The 20639-nt window shown below is 36.9% G+C and overlaps 1 protein-coding gene across 12 annotated transcripts; it reads left to right on the top strand.

The window, feature by feature from the left end:
* The first annotated feature begins 3684 nt into the window (after positions 1-3684).
* Positions 3685-19168, top strand: LOC104108823 (flap endonuclease 1). Of its 12 annotated transcripts, XR_001971749.3 has the most exons (19): positions 3685-3841; positions 3927-4043; positions 4128-4186; positions 6645-6704; positions 6793-6846; positions 6939-6987; positions 7439-7486; positions 8175-8240; positions 8422-8472; positions 8841-8960; positions 9037-9121; positions 13966-14047; positions 15121-15232; positions 15324-15380; positions 15488-15534; positions 15759-15810; positions 16404-16569; positions 17192-17249; positions 17370-17502. XR_001971749.3 is itself a non-coding variant. In XM_018775112.3 (18 exons), exons 1-18 carry the CDS (start codon positions 3830-3832, stop codon positions 17372-17374), a joined length of 1134 nt encoding a protein of 377 aa, XP_018630628.1. In that variant the 5' UTR covers positions 3685-3829; the 3' UTR covers positions 17375-17502. The 12 variants fall into 12 exon arrangements, 4 of the variants coding, with proteins under 4 accessions (XP_018630628.1, XP_009616244.1, XP_009616246.1 ...); XR_011409115.1 differs by lacking the exons at positions 16404-16569; positions 17370-17502 and adding an exon at positions 18826-19168 and having other exon boundaries at positions 17192-17317; XR_689109.4 differs by lacking the exons at positions 16404-16569; positions 17370-17502 and adding an exon at positions 18818-19168 and having other exon boundaries at positions 17192-17317.
* The last annotated feature ends 1471 nt before the right edge of the window (positions 19169-20639 follow it).

Below are 20639 nucleotides of genomic sequence, written 5' to 3'. Positions count from 1 at the left end.
AAAAATATTAGCCTAAGTGGTTGGCATATTGAGACTATAAATGATGGGAAGATTGAATATCTTCATATTACTATAATCATACTGGGTAAATATGAAAGGTTACCCGATTTTTCTTCTATTTGTACTACACAAGTATAAGCATGATAATGGAATCGCATGCCACAAGTAAACTAGAGGTTTACTGAAATAAATATCAGTTGGCATGACCGGTAGGCCATCCCGGTTCAATTATGATGCGCAAATGATTGAGAATTCATATTAGCATATATTGAAGAAATATAAGATTCTTCAATAATTCTTATGTGCTGTTTATTCTCATGATATTCCACCTAAGGTTGGGACTAAATCCCTTGATTTTTAGAACGAATAAAAGGTGATATATATATATGGGCCCAGTCACATGTCATATGGACTGTTTACTATTATATAATTTTAATTGTTGCATCTATTGTATGGTCATATGTGCGCTTATTATTAACTTACAGTTTGGCTTTTGCAAGGTTGCTTACTCAAATTATTAGAGCACGGTTCCAAAATATAAATTATGATGATTTATCTTGATAATGCTGGTTTAAATCTAATTTGGTTTAGCAGAAATTATATGCCTCCAATTATAGCTAAACATTTGGTTATGAGAACAAAACTCCCAAAAAGAAATTTGGTATGAGATGTATTATTTAATATATAGTAGTAGCACTTGTACCTATCTAGCCAACAAGTTATGATAAATTCTCCCATCACAACTGGTTTAGGGTCAGGAACTAAATAATTTTCATCTAGAAATAGAGATGTGCTATATGATTTAATTATTCTATCACAATGCACAAAGATGGATCCCCAAATAAGGTTGGGGATATGTGTTGGTGATTACAATATTAGCCGGAGAAAATGGGCAGCTAATAAAGTAATACATGGAATGAATTATTATGAGTACACCTAGATCCTCGTACAAGAAAATGTGAACTTGAAATTCAAGTGATAATGTATTTGTAAAATATTGCCAGGCGCATTTGCTGACCCAAGTTAAATATCATAAATCAGCTGCTAATGCTTCAAATAGAATAAAGTCTATGTTGGACAGAGTCTATGACACGCATGAAGCGTAATAGACCAATTGGTTTTAATGATAAAACTCCTTGAAGAAGGAGAGGAACAAATGGTCATAATAAGGAGGCAAGTGTTGTATAAGAGCACCATGGCATAACACTTTATAAGACCTCATGGGAGAGGCTCATGTACCTAAAAATAATGAGATTTCAATAGTTATGTCTTTATTGAGTTATGATGGAGCCGATGTAAAATGGTCGTCGATGATATTATTGATATATGTTTCGTATAATATTATTAATATTGACGAGGATCTTGAGCTCAAATCCGTCATAAAATTTGGACAAAAAAATAATTTGGCCAAATGAAAAATACGCATTGAAAATTGACTTCACCTGAAAAATGTGAAGTTGGACGGATAGTCCCAATAACCGAAAGTATAAAACTAGTGGAGGTATAAATGTGCTTTTTGTGCGAAAGTTAAATAAAAAAAAAAGTCAATAGATATAAAAATGACCTGTGGCACAAGATATATCGCAAATATCCTGACATTGATTATACGGAGAGAAGTTCTCTTGTGGTGGATGCAATTACTTGCAGGTAGAGTCTGGCAATACATGAAAATTTTAATATGCATATGGTGAATTGTTGTCATTATTAATATGGCTAGCTAGACAACAAAGTTTATATGAAATCCTTAAAGGATTTAGTCTGTTATGAAGCATGTAAAGGTTCCCGAAAAATTTATTCAAGAAAGCTTCCAAAATTCTCACGGATTGAAACAATCAGGGCGCATGCGATATAATCGCCTAAACAAGTAACTATTAAAGGAAGGGTACAAAAATGACCCATTTTATTCTTATGTCTTTATAAAATAATTTGGATATGATTTGACAAAATGCTTGTGTATCATAACTACTTGAATTCTTGGGGAGTTTCGAAAGCAGTAGATTATCCACTTAATTAATTTAAAATGAATGATTTTGGAAAGATCTAACATCACAAAAGTTTCTAAAGCGATTCTATTGAATACTCCAATGGTCGTGAAAACGCTTGATATAAACAAAGATCTATTTAGACCTCATGAAATGATAAATATTTCTTGGTCCGGAGCATTATATCTAGTGCGATTTCTGCACTAATTTATCTTGATAAAAACTATGAGCACATGATAATGTGCTAGCATGATATAGTTTTAATTACTCTCGTGTGAATCAGATTGATAATGCATTACAAAATTGAACCATTGATATAGATTTGTTTTATCCTAACAAATATTATCAAGGTATTGTTGATTATGCAAATGCATGAAACTTTTCATTACTTGAAGTTCATTTTTCAGATAAGTTATCTATTTGCATTGGGATACTATCATATCATACTACTCTACAAAATAATCAAATATTGATGCACAAGAGATTATGCCAAGATGATCTATGAAGCAAGTATTTGGCTCGGATCAAGGATTTAATATATCTAGGAAATATGTGGACTTCCACTACAAAGGGACATTCCAATAATACTATATGAAGATAATACAGCATGCAGAGCCTAATTGAAGGAAGGATTCATAAAAAGAGATAGGACAAAATATATTTCACCAAAATTATCTTTCACGCATGATCTTCAAAAGAATGGTGATATCGATGTACAACAAATTCGTTCAAGTGATAACATGATTAATTTGTTCACCAAATCTCTACCAACGTCAACCTTCAAGAAACTAGTGTACAAGATTGGTATGCGAAGGCTCAAAGATGTGAATTGATGCTCTCATCAGGGGGAGTTAATATGCGTTGTACTCTTTTACCCTTACAAGGTTTTGTCCCACTGGATTTTCAAATATGTGTACTCTTTTTCCTTCACTAAAATTTTTTTCCACTAAATTTTTCCTAGTAGGGTTTTAACGAATCACATTATCTACTAATGGACATTAAAGGAAGAGTGTTATAAATAATATTAAGAGTGAATGTCTATATATTAGTATGAAATTACTTGGGAGTAAATTAGTTGGCCATAAACTAGTCTATTGTTATAATATGGCCAAGTGGCACGGCCTTCAACAAGTGACAAGGCCTTTCAACAAATGTCAAGACTTTCAAAAAATGGCAAAGCCTTGTCAACAAATGTCAAGACTTTCAACGAGTGTCAAGACTTTGGACAAGTGGCCAAATCCTTTCATGCAAAAGTACCTATAAATAGGGCCAAAACTTGTAGAATATTATCAAATTTTTTTTATTAATTATCTCCCTCTATATTCCTCTTGTTTTACTTTATTTTCTATTATTCCATAGCAATTCCCTATGTCCCACCGGTATTTTGACATATTTTCTCCCCTCGGATCCCAAATCATACCTCTCATATAATAACTTAAAAAATAAAATAATAACTTGCAATAATAAGTTAAATTGCACTTTTAGTATAAAAAAAACTTAAAATCAACCTTTCTCTAGTTTTTGTTTCAGACGGGAATAACATAAGAATGTGACATACGTCACCTGTTGCGAGTCTGCAGAGCGACTATCCGCGAGACGCGTGCTATTCACGAGCTGGTTTGTCCGAGTGACATCTTACGTGGCGAATAACCAGGCCAATTGGAAATTTCAGAAAATTAAACTCGAAACATACGAGCAAAACCAAGCGTATAATACAAGACTTGTGGATATACAACATATATATACCAAAGAGGCGGGAAAGATTAAACCCTAGTACCCAACCTTTGAGAAATTAAAGCTTCTTTTCATCTTGCTGCGACATTGTTTTTCTATTTTCTATCCCAAAAATGGGAATTAAGGTATGTTCACGCGGAATATAGTGTTTAATCCATCAATTTTTCTTTAGATATTTCATAAACTGAACTGTTTCTCTGTGAATTATAGGGTTTAACGAAGTTATTGGCGGACAATGCGCCAAGGGGAATGAAAGAGCAGAAATTCGAGAGCTATTTTGGCCGTAAAATAGCCATCGACGCTAGTATGAGCATTTACCAGTTCCTGGTATGACATTTACCTGTTCAGTGTGCATTCTCTATTAATGCATGTGCAGTTATTTGGGTTTGATGGTGAATTTCTGTTGTATAGATTGTGGTAGGACGAAGCGGTACGGAAATGCTCACGAATGAAGCTGGGGAAACTACTAGGTATATTAAATTATAGTACTTTTTTTTCCTTCTAATTTGTCTGAAACATGACTCGACTCTTTGAAATTTGTGATGATTTCTGACTGACTTTGGATGCAGAGTGTTCGAATCCTTCATGTTTGAAAAAAGAATAATGGCAAGCTATCTAGTCTTGATTCATACATTGGTTTGTTAAGTTTAAAAAAAAATTATATTTACAAATTTAGAAACTAGTTAAGAAGTACTATAAGTTGCAATTTTGTTTAATAAAAATGTTTTATTTTCGTAGTCAAAGGGTAAACTTTTATTACTCCACATTTAGTGTGTCACGACCCGAAATTCCCACCTTCGGGACCGTGATGACGCCTAACATTTCACTTGCTAGGCAAGCCAACGTTAGAATACATTTTAGCCATTTTAACAGTTCAGACGAAATGATAATAAATCAACCAAATATTTGAAATAAATATGAAATAGAAATTTCCTACAATCCCAAAACCGGTAGTACAAGTTACAAGCCCTTCAGAGTTTACTAGAAAATTTCTAAATACAACTGTTCCAGAATAGAATCAAACAGTGCAAAGATAATATCAGAAGGTGACTCTGAGGCTGCGAACGCGACAACAGGTGTACCTTGAGTCTCCACAGAGATGCACGATCAGATAACAGGAATATCAACAACTCTGAGGTGCCTGGATCTGCACAAAAATGTGCAGAAGTGTAGCATGAGTACACCACAGCGGTACCCAGTAAGTATCAAACCTAACCTCAGTAGAGTAGTGATGAGGCCAGGTCAAGACACCTACCAGACATATAAACCTGTACAAAATGTTACATAAAGCTAACAAGGAAAGAATATCATTGTAAGGACAATATCAGAAGACTTTCTAATTCAAATCAACAAGGAGAACACGGATGACAACGAGAAAACAATCAAGTAATTAACCAATAACATAGTCAGAGTACAAATGACATATGAATGGGTTCAAGTAAGGAATCATATGACAAATCTTGGCCTCCCTATCATCTCTATCAGGGTATCGCATACCTTCTAACCTCCGTGCAATCTCAACCACCTGCTGATACGTGGTGTCTGACTCCAACTCTCTAGCCATGCTGAATCTAATACTCTGGTTGAGTCCCTCAATGAATCGACGGACTCGCTCTCTGACCGTAGCAACCAAGGCCGGTGTATGCCTAGACAAGTTACTGAATCGGGCAGCATACTCTGACACTGACATAATACCCTGGCGCAACCGCTCAAACTCCGCGCGCCAAGCATCCCGAAGGGTTTGAGGAACAAACTCTCTTAAGAAAAACTCTGAAAACCGATTCCATGTAAGTGACGCTGCCTCGGCTGGGCTACCTACCTCGTACGCCCGCCACCACTAATATGCCGCTCCCTTTAGCTGGAACGTGGTAAAAGCAACCCCACTCCTCTCCCCAATGCCCATAGTGCGGAGAATATAGTGACACTCCTCAAGAAAATCATGTGCATCCTCTGAAGCCAAACCACTGAAAGTAGGAGGTTGATGGGGAAAAATGAACCCCGAAGTGAGTAATTAATATTTCGAGCGCGACAGGTGGCGTGAGGCGCTACCTATGGCCTTGTTTCCAGAACCTCAAAAATCCCAGCGCCAGGGCTAGCGCCCCACGCTACCCTGGGCGCTGGTGACGGGAAATCTTTTCTATTTCGCCCAGGTCAAGGTTATTTCGGCAACCACCACTTTCACACAAGATTTATTCAAGAATTTCCCCGAGATACCAAACCTCAAAATCACAAATCACGCATCAATTCAAGCCTAAGAAACTTATGAACTTTCGAATTCCAAATTCTACATTCGATGCCGAAACCTATCAAATCAAGTCCGATTGACCTCAAATTTTGCACACAAGTCATAAATGACATACCAGACCTATCAAAATTTTCAGAATTGGATTCCGACACCGATATCAGTTAAGTCAATTCCCGGTCAAACTTCCAAACCTTTCATTTCCAACTTTCGCCATTTTAAGCCAAGATCAACTACGGACTCTTAAATAAATATCAGGACACACTCCTAAGTTCAAAATCACCATACGACGCTATTGGAACCATCAAACTCCGGTCAACTCTTTTCTTTTAAGTTTCTTAAATAAGAATTGTTCTTCCAATTTGATCCCGAATCGTCCGAAAATCAAATTCGACCACACACGCAAGTCATAATACGCATTACGAAGCTGCTCGAGATCTTAAACCGCTGAACGGGACGCTAATTCTCAAAACGACAAGTCGGGTCGTTACATAGTGATAGTCTTAAAATGAACTGTAGGGTTAACATTTTGCGTCTTGTTTGTTGCTTTAAAGATTAAAATCGACCATAGTTGTGTATGTGTTGTTTTATATAATTGCTTATGTTAGGCTTTATATGATTCTACTCTGAAGTTGACATTACAAAGCTGTCGCTTTATTAATTATGATAGCTGTGTGCATTTGCAGTCATTTGGTTGGGATGTTTTCGCGGACAATTAGGCTTTTGGAAGCTGGAATCAAGCCAGTGTAAGTTGCTGCTTTAGGTGTTTGTGTTTTTTCCTTTGTCCCTTTCTTGCCTTGTTCCTTTTCAGTAATTCTCTGTCTTTTGTAACAGTTATGTTTTTGATGGGAAGCCCCCAGATCTGAAGAAAGAAGAACTTGCAAAACGGTACTATTAGCTCCCGTTATATGCTCTTTGTATTATATCCACGACATCCTGCCTGTTTATTCATGTTTTGACCCTGTTTCTTGTCTATGCAGTTACTCTAGAAGGGAAGATGCCACAGATGATTTGGCTAAGGCTACAGAGGTTTGATAGTTAAATTAGTACCTCTTTTGGGCTTATTGTGCTTATTTTACATACCAGTAGAATTAGTGTTAGTCTGGTACGGCATTATTGTTAGATTTCTAGTTTTACGTGTTGTCCCCTTTGCTGCGTTATCTTGTTGTTGTTAATGCTTGTGCCACTGCTTTATATTCATCTTGCCTTGAGCCGAGGGTCTATCGGAAACCGCCTCTCTACCTTCCAGGTAGGGGTAAGGTCTGCGTACACACTACCCTCCTTAGACCCCATTTGTGGGATTATACTGGGATTGTTGTTGTTGTTTGGGCTTATTTCAATACTGAATTTAATTTGTTGTATCTTCCACCCTGGAAAAGGGTTGGGAAAGTGTATGACATGCTCTATGTTTTTGGTCCACTTTTTATTTTTCCTCATTTATGTCATTCACATAATTGATATAGTTGCATTCTGATTACAGATTGGCAACAAGGAGGATATTGAGAAATTCAGCAAGAGAACCGTAAAGGTGGGTATTTAAATTTTTTTATTCTTTAGGAGTGCTACCTGTAAAACCTGACTTCCGAACAGTTCTAAGTTTATTAGTTGCGTAAACCAGAAATAGTGTTTGTCTACTACTCCTTTGATCTTATTGCACTGTAGATGGTTCAAACCCTTATTGTTCTGTTATCTACCATTACAAGATTTGTGAAACTGTGCTGAAAAAGTACATCAGCACATAAGTAATAATGTCAAGAAAAGGAAGCGCCTTTGTTTACACATCATCTGTTGAGCTTCACTCTTTAATGTCATTTTGTGTAGACAATGTCTCTCAGAAGCGCATATATGCTCAAACTCCAAAGCCTGTAACCATATTGATTTTCTGCTATTGAATTATGATTTACAACCTTCTTCAACATAAATTTGCTGGTTCTGAGTAGAAAAAGAAGTTTTAACTCTCAGGCAATAATTTTAGAATAACTTTTTAACTACACTTGTAAGGTTGGCAAGTGTGTGGTGCAATAGTAGCTACTAATACCACTGAAGTGTTTGAGACTTTGAATAAAATGACTTGTTGTGAAATATGGGATATCTCATTGTATAGTATATGCTTCGGCTCGTAAAGCTCCCAAATTTTTTGGATTCCAACCCTCTTTTTACATGGTAAATTGCCAAAACCTGTGCATGTATTTGAATGACACATACCTGATTTTCAGGTTACACCCCAACACAATGATGACTGCAAGAAGCTTCTTAGACTGATGGGTGTACCTGTTGTTGAGGTGAGTTCGATGTGACGATGTCTGTATAGTTATTCTGGTTGTAGGGTGTTTTTTAGATGGCTAATAGCATTCACTGCACCTTTTTTCACGTAATTTTACATACAATGGTATGTCTGCAAAGTACAGTTTTTCCCCCTGATGCTATGGAAAGTCTAAATTTTTCCCTTGATGGTTTCCTTAGGCTCCTTCTGAAGCAGAGGCTCAGTGTGCTGCACTTTGCAAGGCCGAAAAGGCATGTATTCCCTGTCAAATATAAATTGCTAGTACTATGCCCGGGTATTAAAGCAAACATCACTAATGACATGCTCAGATTACCTGGTAACTTGTTTGATGCTTGATATCATTGGAATATCTAGTTTATAATGTTGTAATGGATATATCTAAGGCCTAAATTTGCAAAATTAAGTTTCTTCATGGTATGTATAGTCATTCGCACATATGCTATAATGAAAACTTCAGAGGTTTGGTGGGGGTTGGCAGTGAAATGTTTTTCTGAAGAGTAGTGACGTGCAATTCTGTCAGTTTTTTCACTTCCCAGTCATTCGTCGGGCATCTTTATAGATGAGGTATCAGATGAGAAAGACTTCCTCTGCTTGTCAGGTCTATGCTGTAGCCTCAGAAGATATGGATTCCTTAACTTTTGGAGCTTCAAGGTTTCTTCGCCATTTAATGGATCCTAGCTCCAAAAAGATTCCAGTGATGGAATTTGATATCTCCCAGGTAAAATGGTCCTGAACACTTTCTATATTTTTTGTTGATGTCAAGTACATAATATATATAGCATATCTTGTCGCAGATATTAGAGGAGCTCGAACTTAGTATGGATCAGTTCATTGACTTGTGCATTCTCTGTGGATGTGATTACTGTGATAGCATCCGAGGTATCTCTGTTTAAAAATCATTTGATTGCAGTAATCTACGTGCTCGTATAGCTTCTGCCTCCTATTTTTTGTGATAAGTATATAGGTTCCTACTCTTAATGCATATGTGCTTTGATTGTTGTTAGTTTACAGATATGTATAGTGTAGTCTTGTCCCAAATTGGAAGAGGAGTAATATCTCCTTGTAGTGTATAGCTATAAATAGGGACCTCTTGTATTGTATTTATCATCTAATATCAATAATATATTTTCTCATGTGCTTTCTCACATGGTATCAGAGCATTAGTGAGAAACCCGTCGTTGTGCATCATTCCAGCAACTTTCGGGAAGAAAGACCTCTTTGCCGTGCAATTTTTCGGTGACTTAGAAGGCTGTCCGTAAGCAAATCACTTTCTGTTGGTGTTGTGCAAAAACCAACACCACCACAAGACTCCTCAGGCTCTGGCGACCAAACCCCAGTCAACCCCACCGGAAAACACACGCCTACGTGCCCTCACGCGCCTGGAAAAGGAAAAATTTTCCGGCGAGATCTGACCCACACGCCGGCGCGTGAGTACTGTTCCAACCAAATTTTGAAAAAGTTTCAGTTGAACAATAGGATCGCCTGGTAATTCCGATTCTACCCTCACTGGCTTGTTTCATTCCTACCACTTTGAGTTTTTCCGTCAGCTACAGTAGATTCCGGCGAGCTACAGTGTTCCCAGCGCGAACAGTGTTTCCGGCGCAAAACAATATTCTGTTTTCCTGTAAACAGTGTTTTTCAAGCTATTTCTTCAGTTTTCTCACAGTAGTTACTTATTTCCACTATTTCAAGTTAACCCTACTACTACAAATTGTAGCGACATGGGAACCGATGCTTTGAATAGTCGGATGGTTTCTTTAGTAGATTATATTGAGTTCCTTTAGTACAAAGCATGTAAGCAGACATCTCTGAGATAGCTTCTGTTGTTCAAACAGGTAATAGCGTGACTTGTTTCTCCCAATCTTCATCCTCCGAGTCTTGGGTCATTGAATCAGGTGCATCAGATCATATTTCTGGTAACACATTTCTTTTCACTACTATTTCGTATTCTTAATCTCTTTCAAAAGTCACAATGGCCAATGGGTCTCAAACCATGGCAACTGCAATAGGTCAAGCAAGTCCACTTCCTTCCTTACGTTTAGATTCAGTCCTTTATGTTCCCAATAGTCCTTTTAATCTCATAGTTTTTAGTCGCTTAGCCAAATCACTTAAATGCGCTGTTTTATTTCTTGATGACAATGTTTTTATACAGGAACGCAGTACGGGGCGGACCATTGGTACCAGGCGTGAATCAAACAGACTTTATTACCTTATCCTTGCTAAATCACATGGACTCACATCATGTCTTCCTTCTACAACTTGTCCTGTTACTGATTCACCAGATTTATTACATAAACGATTGGGACATCCCAGTTTGTCAAAACTTCAGAAAATGGTATCTGGTTTATCTCACTTGTCAGCTCTAGAGTGTGAGTCATGTCAGCTCGGTAAGCATACTCGCTCCCATTTCCCTCGGCGTCTTGATAATTGAGCAGAGTCACCTTTTACTTTATTCCATTCAGATACTTGGGGTCCTAGTCGGGTCAGTTCCACCTTGGGATTCCGCTACTTTGTCAGTTTCATTGATGATTATTCCAGGTGTACTTGGATATTTTTGATAAAAAATCGATCTGAGCTGTTTTCTATTTTTCAGACCTTCCACGTTGAAATTCAAAATCAATTTAGGGTTTCTATTCGCACATTTCGTAGTGATAATGCCCGAGAGTATTTGCCTTCCCCATTTTAGCAGTTTATGAAATCTCATGGGATTATTCATCAAACATCTTGTTCGTACACATCTCAACAAAATGGGGTAGCTGAAAGAAAGAATAGACATCGTATTGAAACTGCTCGTACCCTACTCATACAATCTCATGCTCCGTTGCATTTTCGGGAGATGCAATTCTTACATCTTGCTATCTTATTTATCGTATGCCATTTTCAGATATCCAGAACCAAGTTTCATTCTCTGTCATGTTTCCTCACTTACCTTTGTTCTCTCTTCCACCCCGTATCTTTGGAAGCACTTGTTTTGTCCATAACCTTACTCCAGGAACAGATAAGTTAGCTTCTCGTGCTCTTAAGTGCGTATTTCTGGGTTTCTCGAGAACATAAAAGGGGTATCGATGCTACTCTCCTGACCTCCAGCGGTACCTTATGTCCGCTGATGTTACCTTCTTTGAAACCCAATCATACTTCACAGGTTCAGGTTATCACTTAGATATTTCTGAGGTACTACCAGTTTCATCTTTTGGAGATTTAGTCACTCCAGCTCCACCACCTACAACTCCTGTTGTAGCTCCACCACCTATAGCTCCAGTTCCACCACCTACAGCTCCAGTTGTAGCTCCACCACCTATAGCTCCAGCTCCTCCACATAATCCAGTTCAACCTTCTGCAACTCCACCACTCTTGACTTATCATCGTCGTCCACATCCAACATCAGGCCCAGGTGATTCACGCCCCGCATCAGATTCTGCACCTACTACGGACTTGTCTTCTTTCCACACTTAATTCTAATCCCCACTATGTTGGTTTAAGTTATCATCGCCTGTCGTCACCTCATCATGCTTTTATATCTTCTTTGTCCACTGTTTCTATCCCTAAGTTTACAGGTGAGGCACTATCTCATCCAGGATGGCGACATGCTATGATTGACGAGATGTCTGCTTTACATGCGAGTGACACTTGGGAGCTTGTTCCTCTTCCTGCAGGTAAGTCTACTGTTGGTTGTCGTTGGGTTTATGCAGTCAAAGTCGGCCCGGATGGCCAGGTTGATCGGCTTAAGGCTCGTCTTGTTGCAAAAGGATATACTCAGATTTTTGGGCTTGATTATAGTGATACTTTCTCTCCCGTGGCTAAAGTAGCATCTGTTAGTCTCTTTTTGTCCATGGCTGCTGTACGTCATTGGATTCTTTATCAGTTAGACATTAGGAATGCTTTTCTCCATGGTGATCTTGAGGAAGAAGTTTATATGGAGCAACCACCTGGTTTTGTTGCTCAGGGGGAGTTTAATGGTTGTGTTTGCAGATTGCGTAGGTCACTATATGGTTTGAAACAGTCCCCTCGAGCTTGGTTTGGTAAGTTCAGCACAATTATTCAGTTCGGCATGATTCGTAGTAAGGCTGATCACTCTGTGTTTTATCGGCATTCTGTTCCTAATGTGTGTATTTATCTAGTGGTTTATGTTGGTGATATTGTTATTACTGGCAATGATCAGGATGATATTAATAATCTGAAGCAACATCTCTTTCAGCACTTCCAGACTAAGGATTCGGGCAGATTGAAGTATTTTCTAGGTATTGAGGTCGCTCAGTCCAGCTCAGGTATTGTTATTTCACAGCGGAAGTATGCCTTAGACATTCTTGAGGAGACTGGAATGATGTGTTGCAAACCTATTGACTCTCCTATGGATCTGAATGCTAAGCTTCTGCCTGGACAGGGGGAGCCTCTTAGAGACCCTACGAGATATAGGAGGTTGGTTGGCAAATTGAATTACCTCACAGTGACTAGACCTGGCATTTTTTTTCTGGTGAGTGTTTTAAGTTAGTTTATGGATTCTCCCTGTGATAGTCACTGGGATGCAATTGTTCGTATTCTTCGGTATATAAAGTCAGCTCCAGGCAAATGATTACTATTCGAGGATCAAGGCCACGAACAGATTGTTGGGTACACAGATGCTTATTGGGCAGGATCACCTTTGGATAGACGTTCTACGTCTGGATATTGTGTTCTAGTAGGAGGTAACTTGGTCTCGTGGAAGAGCAAGAAACAGAATGTAGTTGCTTGATCTAGTGCCGAAGCTGAATATCGGGCCATGGCAATGGCGACGTGTGAGTTAGTTTGGGTCAAGCAGCTGCTCAAGGAGTTAAAGTTCGGAGAAATCAACAAGATGGAACTAGTGTGTGATAACCAAGCTGCTCTTCATATTGCGTCAAATCCGGTGTTCCATGAGAGGACTAAACACATTGAGATCGACTGTCACTTTGTTAGAGAAAAAATACTTTCAGGAGATATTGTTACAAAGTTTGTAAAGTCGAATGTTCAACTAGCAGATATTTTCACTAAGTCTCTTACTGGTTCTCGTATTAGCTACATGTGTAACAAGCTCGATACATATGATGTGTATGCACCGGCTTGAGGGGGAGTGTTAGTTTACAGATATGTATAGTGTAGTCTTGTCCCACATTGGAAGAGGAGTAATATCTCCTTGTAGTGTATAGCTATAAATAGGAACCTTTTGTATTGTATTTATCATCTAATATCAATAATATATTTTCTCCCGTGCTTTCTCACAATTGTTATAATGGAGATGTACGTGTGCTTCTAGCCTTCTACTAAATGATTGTGTAGATTTGGATCTTAGGCTACATACTGTCACCATATACAAGCTTCCTTGCCTTCTATTCTCATCTTTGCTTCCTGGGTTAGAGTGGTAAGCAAGTGTTGTTAAAATTCCAGCCTTCATGTGGAGACTGATATACCTGGAAAAAGCCTGCGTTTTCTTCTCCCTCCCCCCCACCCCAAACAATCATTTTCAAGTCTAGTCCCCTATGCTAACTCGTGTTTCTTATGCACTATCCGAGGTTATGCTACAGTAAGTGTCATTTTTGTGGTTTGCACTCACAAAAGTGTTACCCAGCCCCTAAGTCCTGATATCTTATAGTCAATCTTACATTAGCATCTAGGGAACTTTTGCCACAAGCTTTACTTATGATGTAACTCATGATTTTGAGTGATTTGAGCAACTGTTCTTGGTATCTAATCTTTAATCTATGCAATAGGCATAGGGCCCCAGACTGCTTTGAAGCTTGTACGCCAACATGGGTCAATGGAGAGGATATTGGAGAATATTAACAAAGAGAGGTACTTCATTTGATGCTTTATGGAACTGAATTTATCAATTATATGTGCATGCATTCATTGGTAGTTAAATAGCTCTCCTTTGCCAGCAGTCTTCACTTATCCTAATCCTGATAAAATGACAAACTATTTCCATAAGCTAGTTGATCACATAAACTATTTCCATGAGCTAGTTGATTATTAGTTCTCTTGTTTCTCAAGGCAGAAAAAGTGAGGAGATGTTAAAAAATTTAGAAATTCCTTCTAAAGGAGTTTGTTGTAAACGTAAAGGGATTTCCACTTTTAGTGCTTTTGCTATTGGAGCCTTTACGGGTTAACACTATCTGATGGACTGTATACTAAGGGGTCGTTTGGTTACCAGGATAAGGATGTTAATCCCTGTAAAATTTGGGATTATGGTTATCCCATGTTTGGTTGTGGGTATTAACTAATACCGCTATAAATTTTATACCAAAATGGTGGTATTAACTATCCCACATAAAAGGTGGGATAGATAATCCCATAGGGTATCCTAGAATTATAATCCCATGGGATATCCTAGAACTTAACTAAACGACCCCTAAGCTCCCTGTATGTGTGAAGTCCCGGGTAGGGCTGGACCACATTTGATCTATTATACACAGCCTAGACTGGGTTTTTTTTTTTTTTTTTTTTAAATAGTAGCAAAAGCGCTACTCGTGATGTGTGGGTTAGGCGCACGCCACTGGTTCGAACCTTGCCGCAAACAAAGCCTGGTATTTTAGTAGAGAAGGGTTGAGATGCGGGCCCATTATCTACTTGTGTTTCGAACCATGTGCTGTGCTATTGGCCCTTGAAGATTTCTTGGTTATCAAAAACAAGTTACAATAATTTTCAAAATTTTTTAAGAGAGAGGTATGCCAAGTAATTGACATACTTGAGAACTCTCCCTCTCTATATTTCTGTCTCCATCTGTCACCTTTTTTTGGGTTGTGTGGTTTGCGGAGTGGGGTGGACTTGACTGTAACATTGTTGGTAAATTGTGATTTGGGCAGTTGAATTCACCATGATTACATCATATGTTGCTTAAAGTATTTTCATTGTCGATCCTATTGTAGATATCAAATACCTGATGATTGGCCATATGAAGAGGCTAGACGGCTCTTCAAGGAACCATTAGTTACAGATGATGAGCAAACTGAACTAAAATGGGCTGCTCCTGATGAAGAAGTGATTTTCTTAACTGAAGTTCTGATTTTTTTGGTTGGTTGTTAATAATTTTCAGCAGAAATTTCATTTTTATACTTTTACTCTTTAATAGGGGTTGGTTAACTTTCTGGTAAAGGAAAATGGATTCAACATTGATAGAGTTACCAAGGTATATTTCCCTTTTCCATTGAACCTTTTGCCTCTATCTGACAGAAAGATTTCTTCCACCTTCTTTAAAAGGATACAACAGACTACTTTGCATCTGGCTTTGTGCAGGCAGTAGAAAAGATCAAGACAGCCAAGACCAAGTCTTCTCAGGGACGGTATGGATTGCTTAGAAAAAATCTATTGATGGTTAATAATGTTGGAAAGAACTACCATCCCTTAAACTTCTTCAAAAGTGGGTGATGGGCCCTTGAACATTATTTCACCTTGTAAAAGCCTTTAATATATGTGTGATGTTCTAGAGTGTATTGGTAAATTTTTGTGGTATCTTCTAACCATGATGTTTTGCATTTTGCTAATTTGTGGTCTCTTTCTTGAACAGGCTAGAATCATTCTTTAAACCAGTTAGCTCATCTGCTCCAGTTAAAAGAAAGGTACCATTCATGAACTCCCCCCCCCCCCCCCCCCCCGGAAAGAAAATAGAGCCCCCTTAATAAGAAACATTCAACTAGAAAAGATATTTGGATATTTTGCTACGGTATGCCCGTAGCTGTGGCATCTCTTTTTGGTTTGTTATTTAAACTTTCTGACCCTTGTTTAGTGTTATTTCAAAATTAATTCACTCATTTACTGTTAGGATAACATCTAATGATTGCCAAAATTATTCAATTGCTTTCCTTTTATTGGCGATAGAAGAATTGGATAACATTTATATGTTATATTCACTTAATTAACAACTGTAAATTACGTGTATTAAGAACAGTAATTGGCTATGTTCTTTTGTCTTCCTTTTAATCATATCTTGTGCATCTTATGTTGATCTTTCTTGGGATTGAATATCAATTTTAGGTCACCTTTCATTTGTAGTGCTTTTCCGAAACCCAAGAAGTTTCTTTCTCTTGGAATACAATTTTCTCAGGCATAGCCTCGTCCAAAAAAGTATGCCCATACTAGATATAGAATTTGTTGATGTTTATTCCAAATTATAATTGGTTGCCCCCATAACTTTTGGTACATTGGCTCACAGGGAACTAAATGTGTTCTTGTATCTCCAAATCCTGTTACCAAGTTTAAGACACTCTCCGTACAATCCAGACCCATGGTCCTTGGCAGCCAAATCTCCCCGTCTTTAGATTTGGGATCCAATTACTCCGTGCCGTTATCCAGACACGTCTGCTTCGGCACATGATGCTGTAAACCCCTCATGAACTTTGATCTCTAAGTTTTCTCCATTCATAGTTCAAAATGCTCTAATTTAGGTATTGCTTTTGCTAAGATTGCCGTGCTGGATAGTGAATACTGAACCTGTGAAAAAGAAATTTATTGAAGAAGATTAAGAATAGAAATTGTTAATTCATGAAGATACAGGTGATGCAGCTCAAAATCATCCTCCTTTCTCAAAAAAAAAAAATAGAAATAATTTGTTACCTTTCTCAAAAAACAAAAAAAACAAAAAGGGTGGTACAACTCAAAATCATCCTCCTAAAAATTGTGTCCATGAACTACTTGTGAACAGACAAATATCAAGCTGAAAAGTAACGACTACATAGGTTGAGCTGGCAGTAGGGATAATGACTTTGAGAACTGCAATTTGAAAAATTTCGTCCATCTTTTTGCTGGAAGTTATTACGTTAACAGATAATTTTTGATTTCAAATGGACATCAATTTGTATGTTTTTAAGCTAAGTACTCTTGGTATTATTTTCTATTTTTGACATTTTTGGTTTAGTAATTTTTTTAACAGAATAACAACTCTGAAATGACATATCTTTGGCTGAAGATGAGATCTTAATATGACGCTCTATTTGGTCACAGGAAACAGCTGAGACTACTGAGAAAGGAGCTGCTAACAAGAAATCAAAGGCTGGTGGTGGTAAGAAGAAGAAGTAGTTAGCATCAAGTTAAAGCTTGCAGTAAAGTGATGGTTTCGTACCTTGTCAGGTAAGATGATTTGACCTAATTTATTTGGTCGCTGTCTACTTTGAATCTGCAACATAGATTCTGATGGCACTTTGATGAGTTTTCCCAAATACCATTGCCTATGTATCGAAGCCTAATTGGTGTATAAGATGTCAACTGAATTGAAGTGCTAATGTGTTTCCTTTGGATTTTTGTTGATTTCAAAAGTAGATTTAGTGGCTAATGTGTTTCCTTTTGGTTTCTGCATAGTAATTTGGTGTCCTTTCAATGCACCAGTATTATATGCAGTTTTCAAGATCTAAACCGGACAGGAATTGCAGTATGTACTTGAAGAGATATCAAGCATTCGTAGTTGGAATGTAATGGAAGAAAAGATAAAAAATGACTGTTTCTTTTTCATAATGTACAAATGAAGAAAAAAATAATTGGTCTATTCACAAGTACTTCCAGACTTGGATTAACAGTGTGTATCTGAAGAAGTTTGATGTGCGTTTGAATTAGTATCGTCATGATTTAACTTGACGCTAGTTAAACCTACGTTCCTTTGGTTGTTGTTCTCTTTATGGAAACTAGGGGTGTACAAATGAAACAACAAACCGTGCCAATCCGATAATCCGAGTCAAACTGAGAAAAAAAAACCCGACTATGGTTTGGTGTTGGAAAAAAAAACTCGACCATATTTGGTTTGGTTTGGTTTTAACTAAAAAAAGTCAAACTGAAACCAAACCAACTCGACATTATATGTATATTAGTTTTAAATATATTTAATACATAAAAATATTTATGGTAGTGTAGTTTATAAATATTTCTTAAGCTTTTTTATAGTTTTATCTTTTAACGTATTATTTCAAGCTTGGACTTATAATTTTTGGATGCTCCAATAAGTTTTATAGTCCATAAATGTTAGTAACTCAAATAAATCCTAAACCAAAATCAAATCAATACTAATGCTAATAAAAGACATTCAATTCAATTGTAATATGAATGAAAATAGTGTTGGATATCTATTTTTTAGTTTTTCCATGTTTTAGATAAAATGTATAATTTATATTTCTTTTAGTGGTTAGTCGTGTAAATAATAGTACTTATTAGTCATAATTTTAAATTAAGTTTGTTTTCCTTATGGCTTATTAATAATATTTATTTTATGCGATTTTATTATCTTTATTGTTGAATATTTTAGTACAATGCCATGACTCATCTCATATTTATGTTATTTTATTGAAAAACACCTTATATAGTTCTTTCTTACTAGGATTAAAGAAATATTTGGAGCACAAATTGTACATTTTGTGCTATGAAGACTTTATGGAAAAAAAAATCGAAAAACCCGAAAACCCGAAAAACCCGAGAAGCCGAGATTAAAAAATCTGGCTTTTATTGGTTTGGTTTGATATTTAGATTTAATAACCTGATACAATTGGTTTGGTTTGGTAATTAGAAAATCCGAACCAATCTTACTCATGTACACCTCTAATGGAAACAATAATGCATTGTGGTTTCCTCTTATCTGCTTGGAAGACATTCAGTGGTTCAGTCGGGATGGTGCTTGCGGAGACCCTTGGTAGCTGGTGCCTCAATTTTATTTGCTCTTCTGGAAGAAAATACTGCAATTAGTCAGCCCCCCCCCCCCCCCCCCCAACAACCCACCCACTCTTCTAATGAATGAATTGGTGTTGGTGGGAAATAGTTAGTGCACTGGGCATCTGAAACTCTTTTTTAATCTAGCACTTGACACACTTTGATGTTAATGTATAAATCTAGATTATCCTACGGTTCTCGTCCTATGTAAATTGGAATTGCTGTCGGTTGCATGTACAACGCATAAAACAATCCTAATCTAGCCCTTGGCTCAGCTGATGCGATGACTTACTTCTCTTGAGTCTTAGGCATTGTCTTGTTGCTCGCAGAATTTGTTAACTACAGAAACCGAAAACCATTGCAGAAAGATCCCAGACTTGAAAAGATTGCCTTGGGGAGTTACTGTCACATCGTTCGCAACATAACATTAACTTAACTAGCAAAACTCTCAAATTCTTTGTCCGGTGGGAGATTACATACAACTAAAGAAATGGAGATGGAGACTAGTGTTATCGATGAAGCAACTCGTAATTAGAACATCAGGCCGAACAACTAGGATTTTGAGGTTCTAAAATTAAACTCGTAGGTCTATTTCAAAGTTAACCCAAAATATTTGCTCAAACGTTCATCGATTATCTAATTCAGCAGAACTTTAGTTGAGCTCCTTTTATTTTTCTTTCCAAGTAATAAATGGCTTGCCGGTGCACTAAGCTTAATTGTGTCTACGGCACGCATTTTTACTTTTACATTTCTCCTGCGTTTTACCAATTACCAGGTATAGATGGGAGAAGGTGATCTTTTTAGATGATTACCAATTTACCATATGATATGGAAATATTTTGTGGAACAAATTTTTTATTAATCTGGTACTCGCTCTTTTTCTCTTTTACGCGTGCATATAATTTGTAAACTATATCATATGGAGAAGTAAAAGAGAAAAAACAGTGTTTAATACGTGAAACAGCTAGTATATGCAACACTCATACTTGGTAAAGGGCTAAACTTATTGGTTCTTGAAACTACAAAGAGCTGTGGGTCATATGGAGGTAATTAATATGGTTTCTTTTCCCTATTTCTTATGATCGGTTAAATATGCAATCTAAGAAATTTTTTATTACTCTTATGAAGTGCTAATTAAATACATAACTACGTATACGTATCTTATTATTTACACTCTCAGAATATTAAAATTTTCTTAATTTGCATTAGACTTTTGTAATGCACCGGTAGACAACTTCTTCAAGTAAGTTCATAACTGGTATTACAGGTTAGGGTGTACAAACCGAACCGAAAAACCGCACAAACCGAAAAGTCAAACCAAATCTATTAAAAAACCCGACTAGGTTTGGTTTGATTTGGTTTGGTATTGAGTAAAAAAAACCTGAACCAACCCGACATATAAATATATAATTTTTATATATACTTTTAAGATTTTATAGAATTTTCTTTAAAAAATGTCTAGATATATTTAGGATTCTCTTGTGGGATATAAATTTAATAGAATATGAAGTGATTCATATTTATTGACCTTAAATACTGGGTTGTATGATCACTTTCTTATCAAGTATTACTTAAATATGTCTATCTCTTTGTTCTTCCATATTCATATCGTATGTTAAGATTTATTAAATTCTTATATCTTTTTCGAATGTGAAGTGATTATTAAAATTTAGGTATCATATTGATTTTTATGTTTAATTAATAAAATCGGTTAACCTGAAAGTATACATCAACAAAAAATTATTGTTGGACGACTAAAAAA

This window comes from Nicotiana tomentosiformis, chromosome 1 (genome assembly GCF_000390325.3).
Source record: "Nicotiana tomentosiformis chromosome 1, ASM39032v3, whole genome shotgun sequence".
Lineage (NCBI taxonomy): Eukaryota > Viridiplantae > Streptophyta > Magnoliopsida > Solanales > Solanaceae > Nicotiana > Nicotiana tomentosiformis.
The sequence above is the reverse complement of the archived record's forward strand: the minus strand, read 5'-3'. Positions and strand labels throughout refer to the sequence as shown.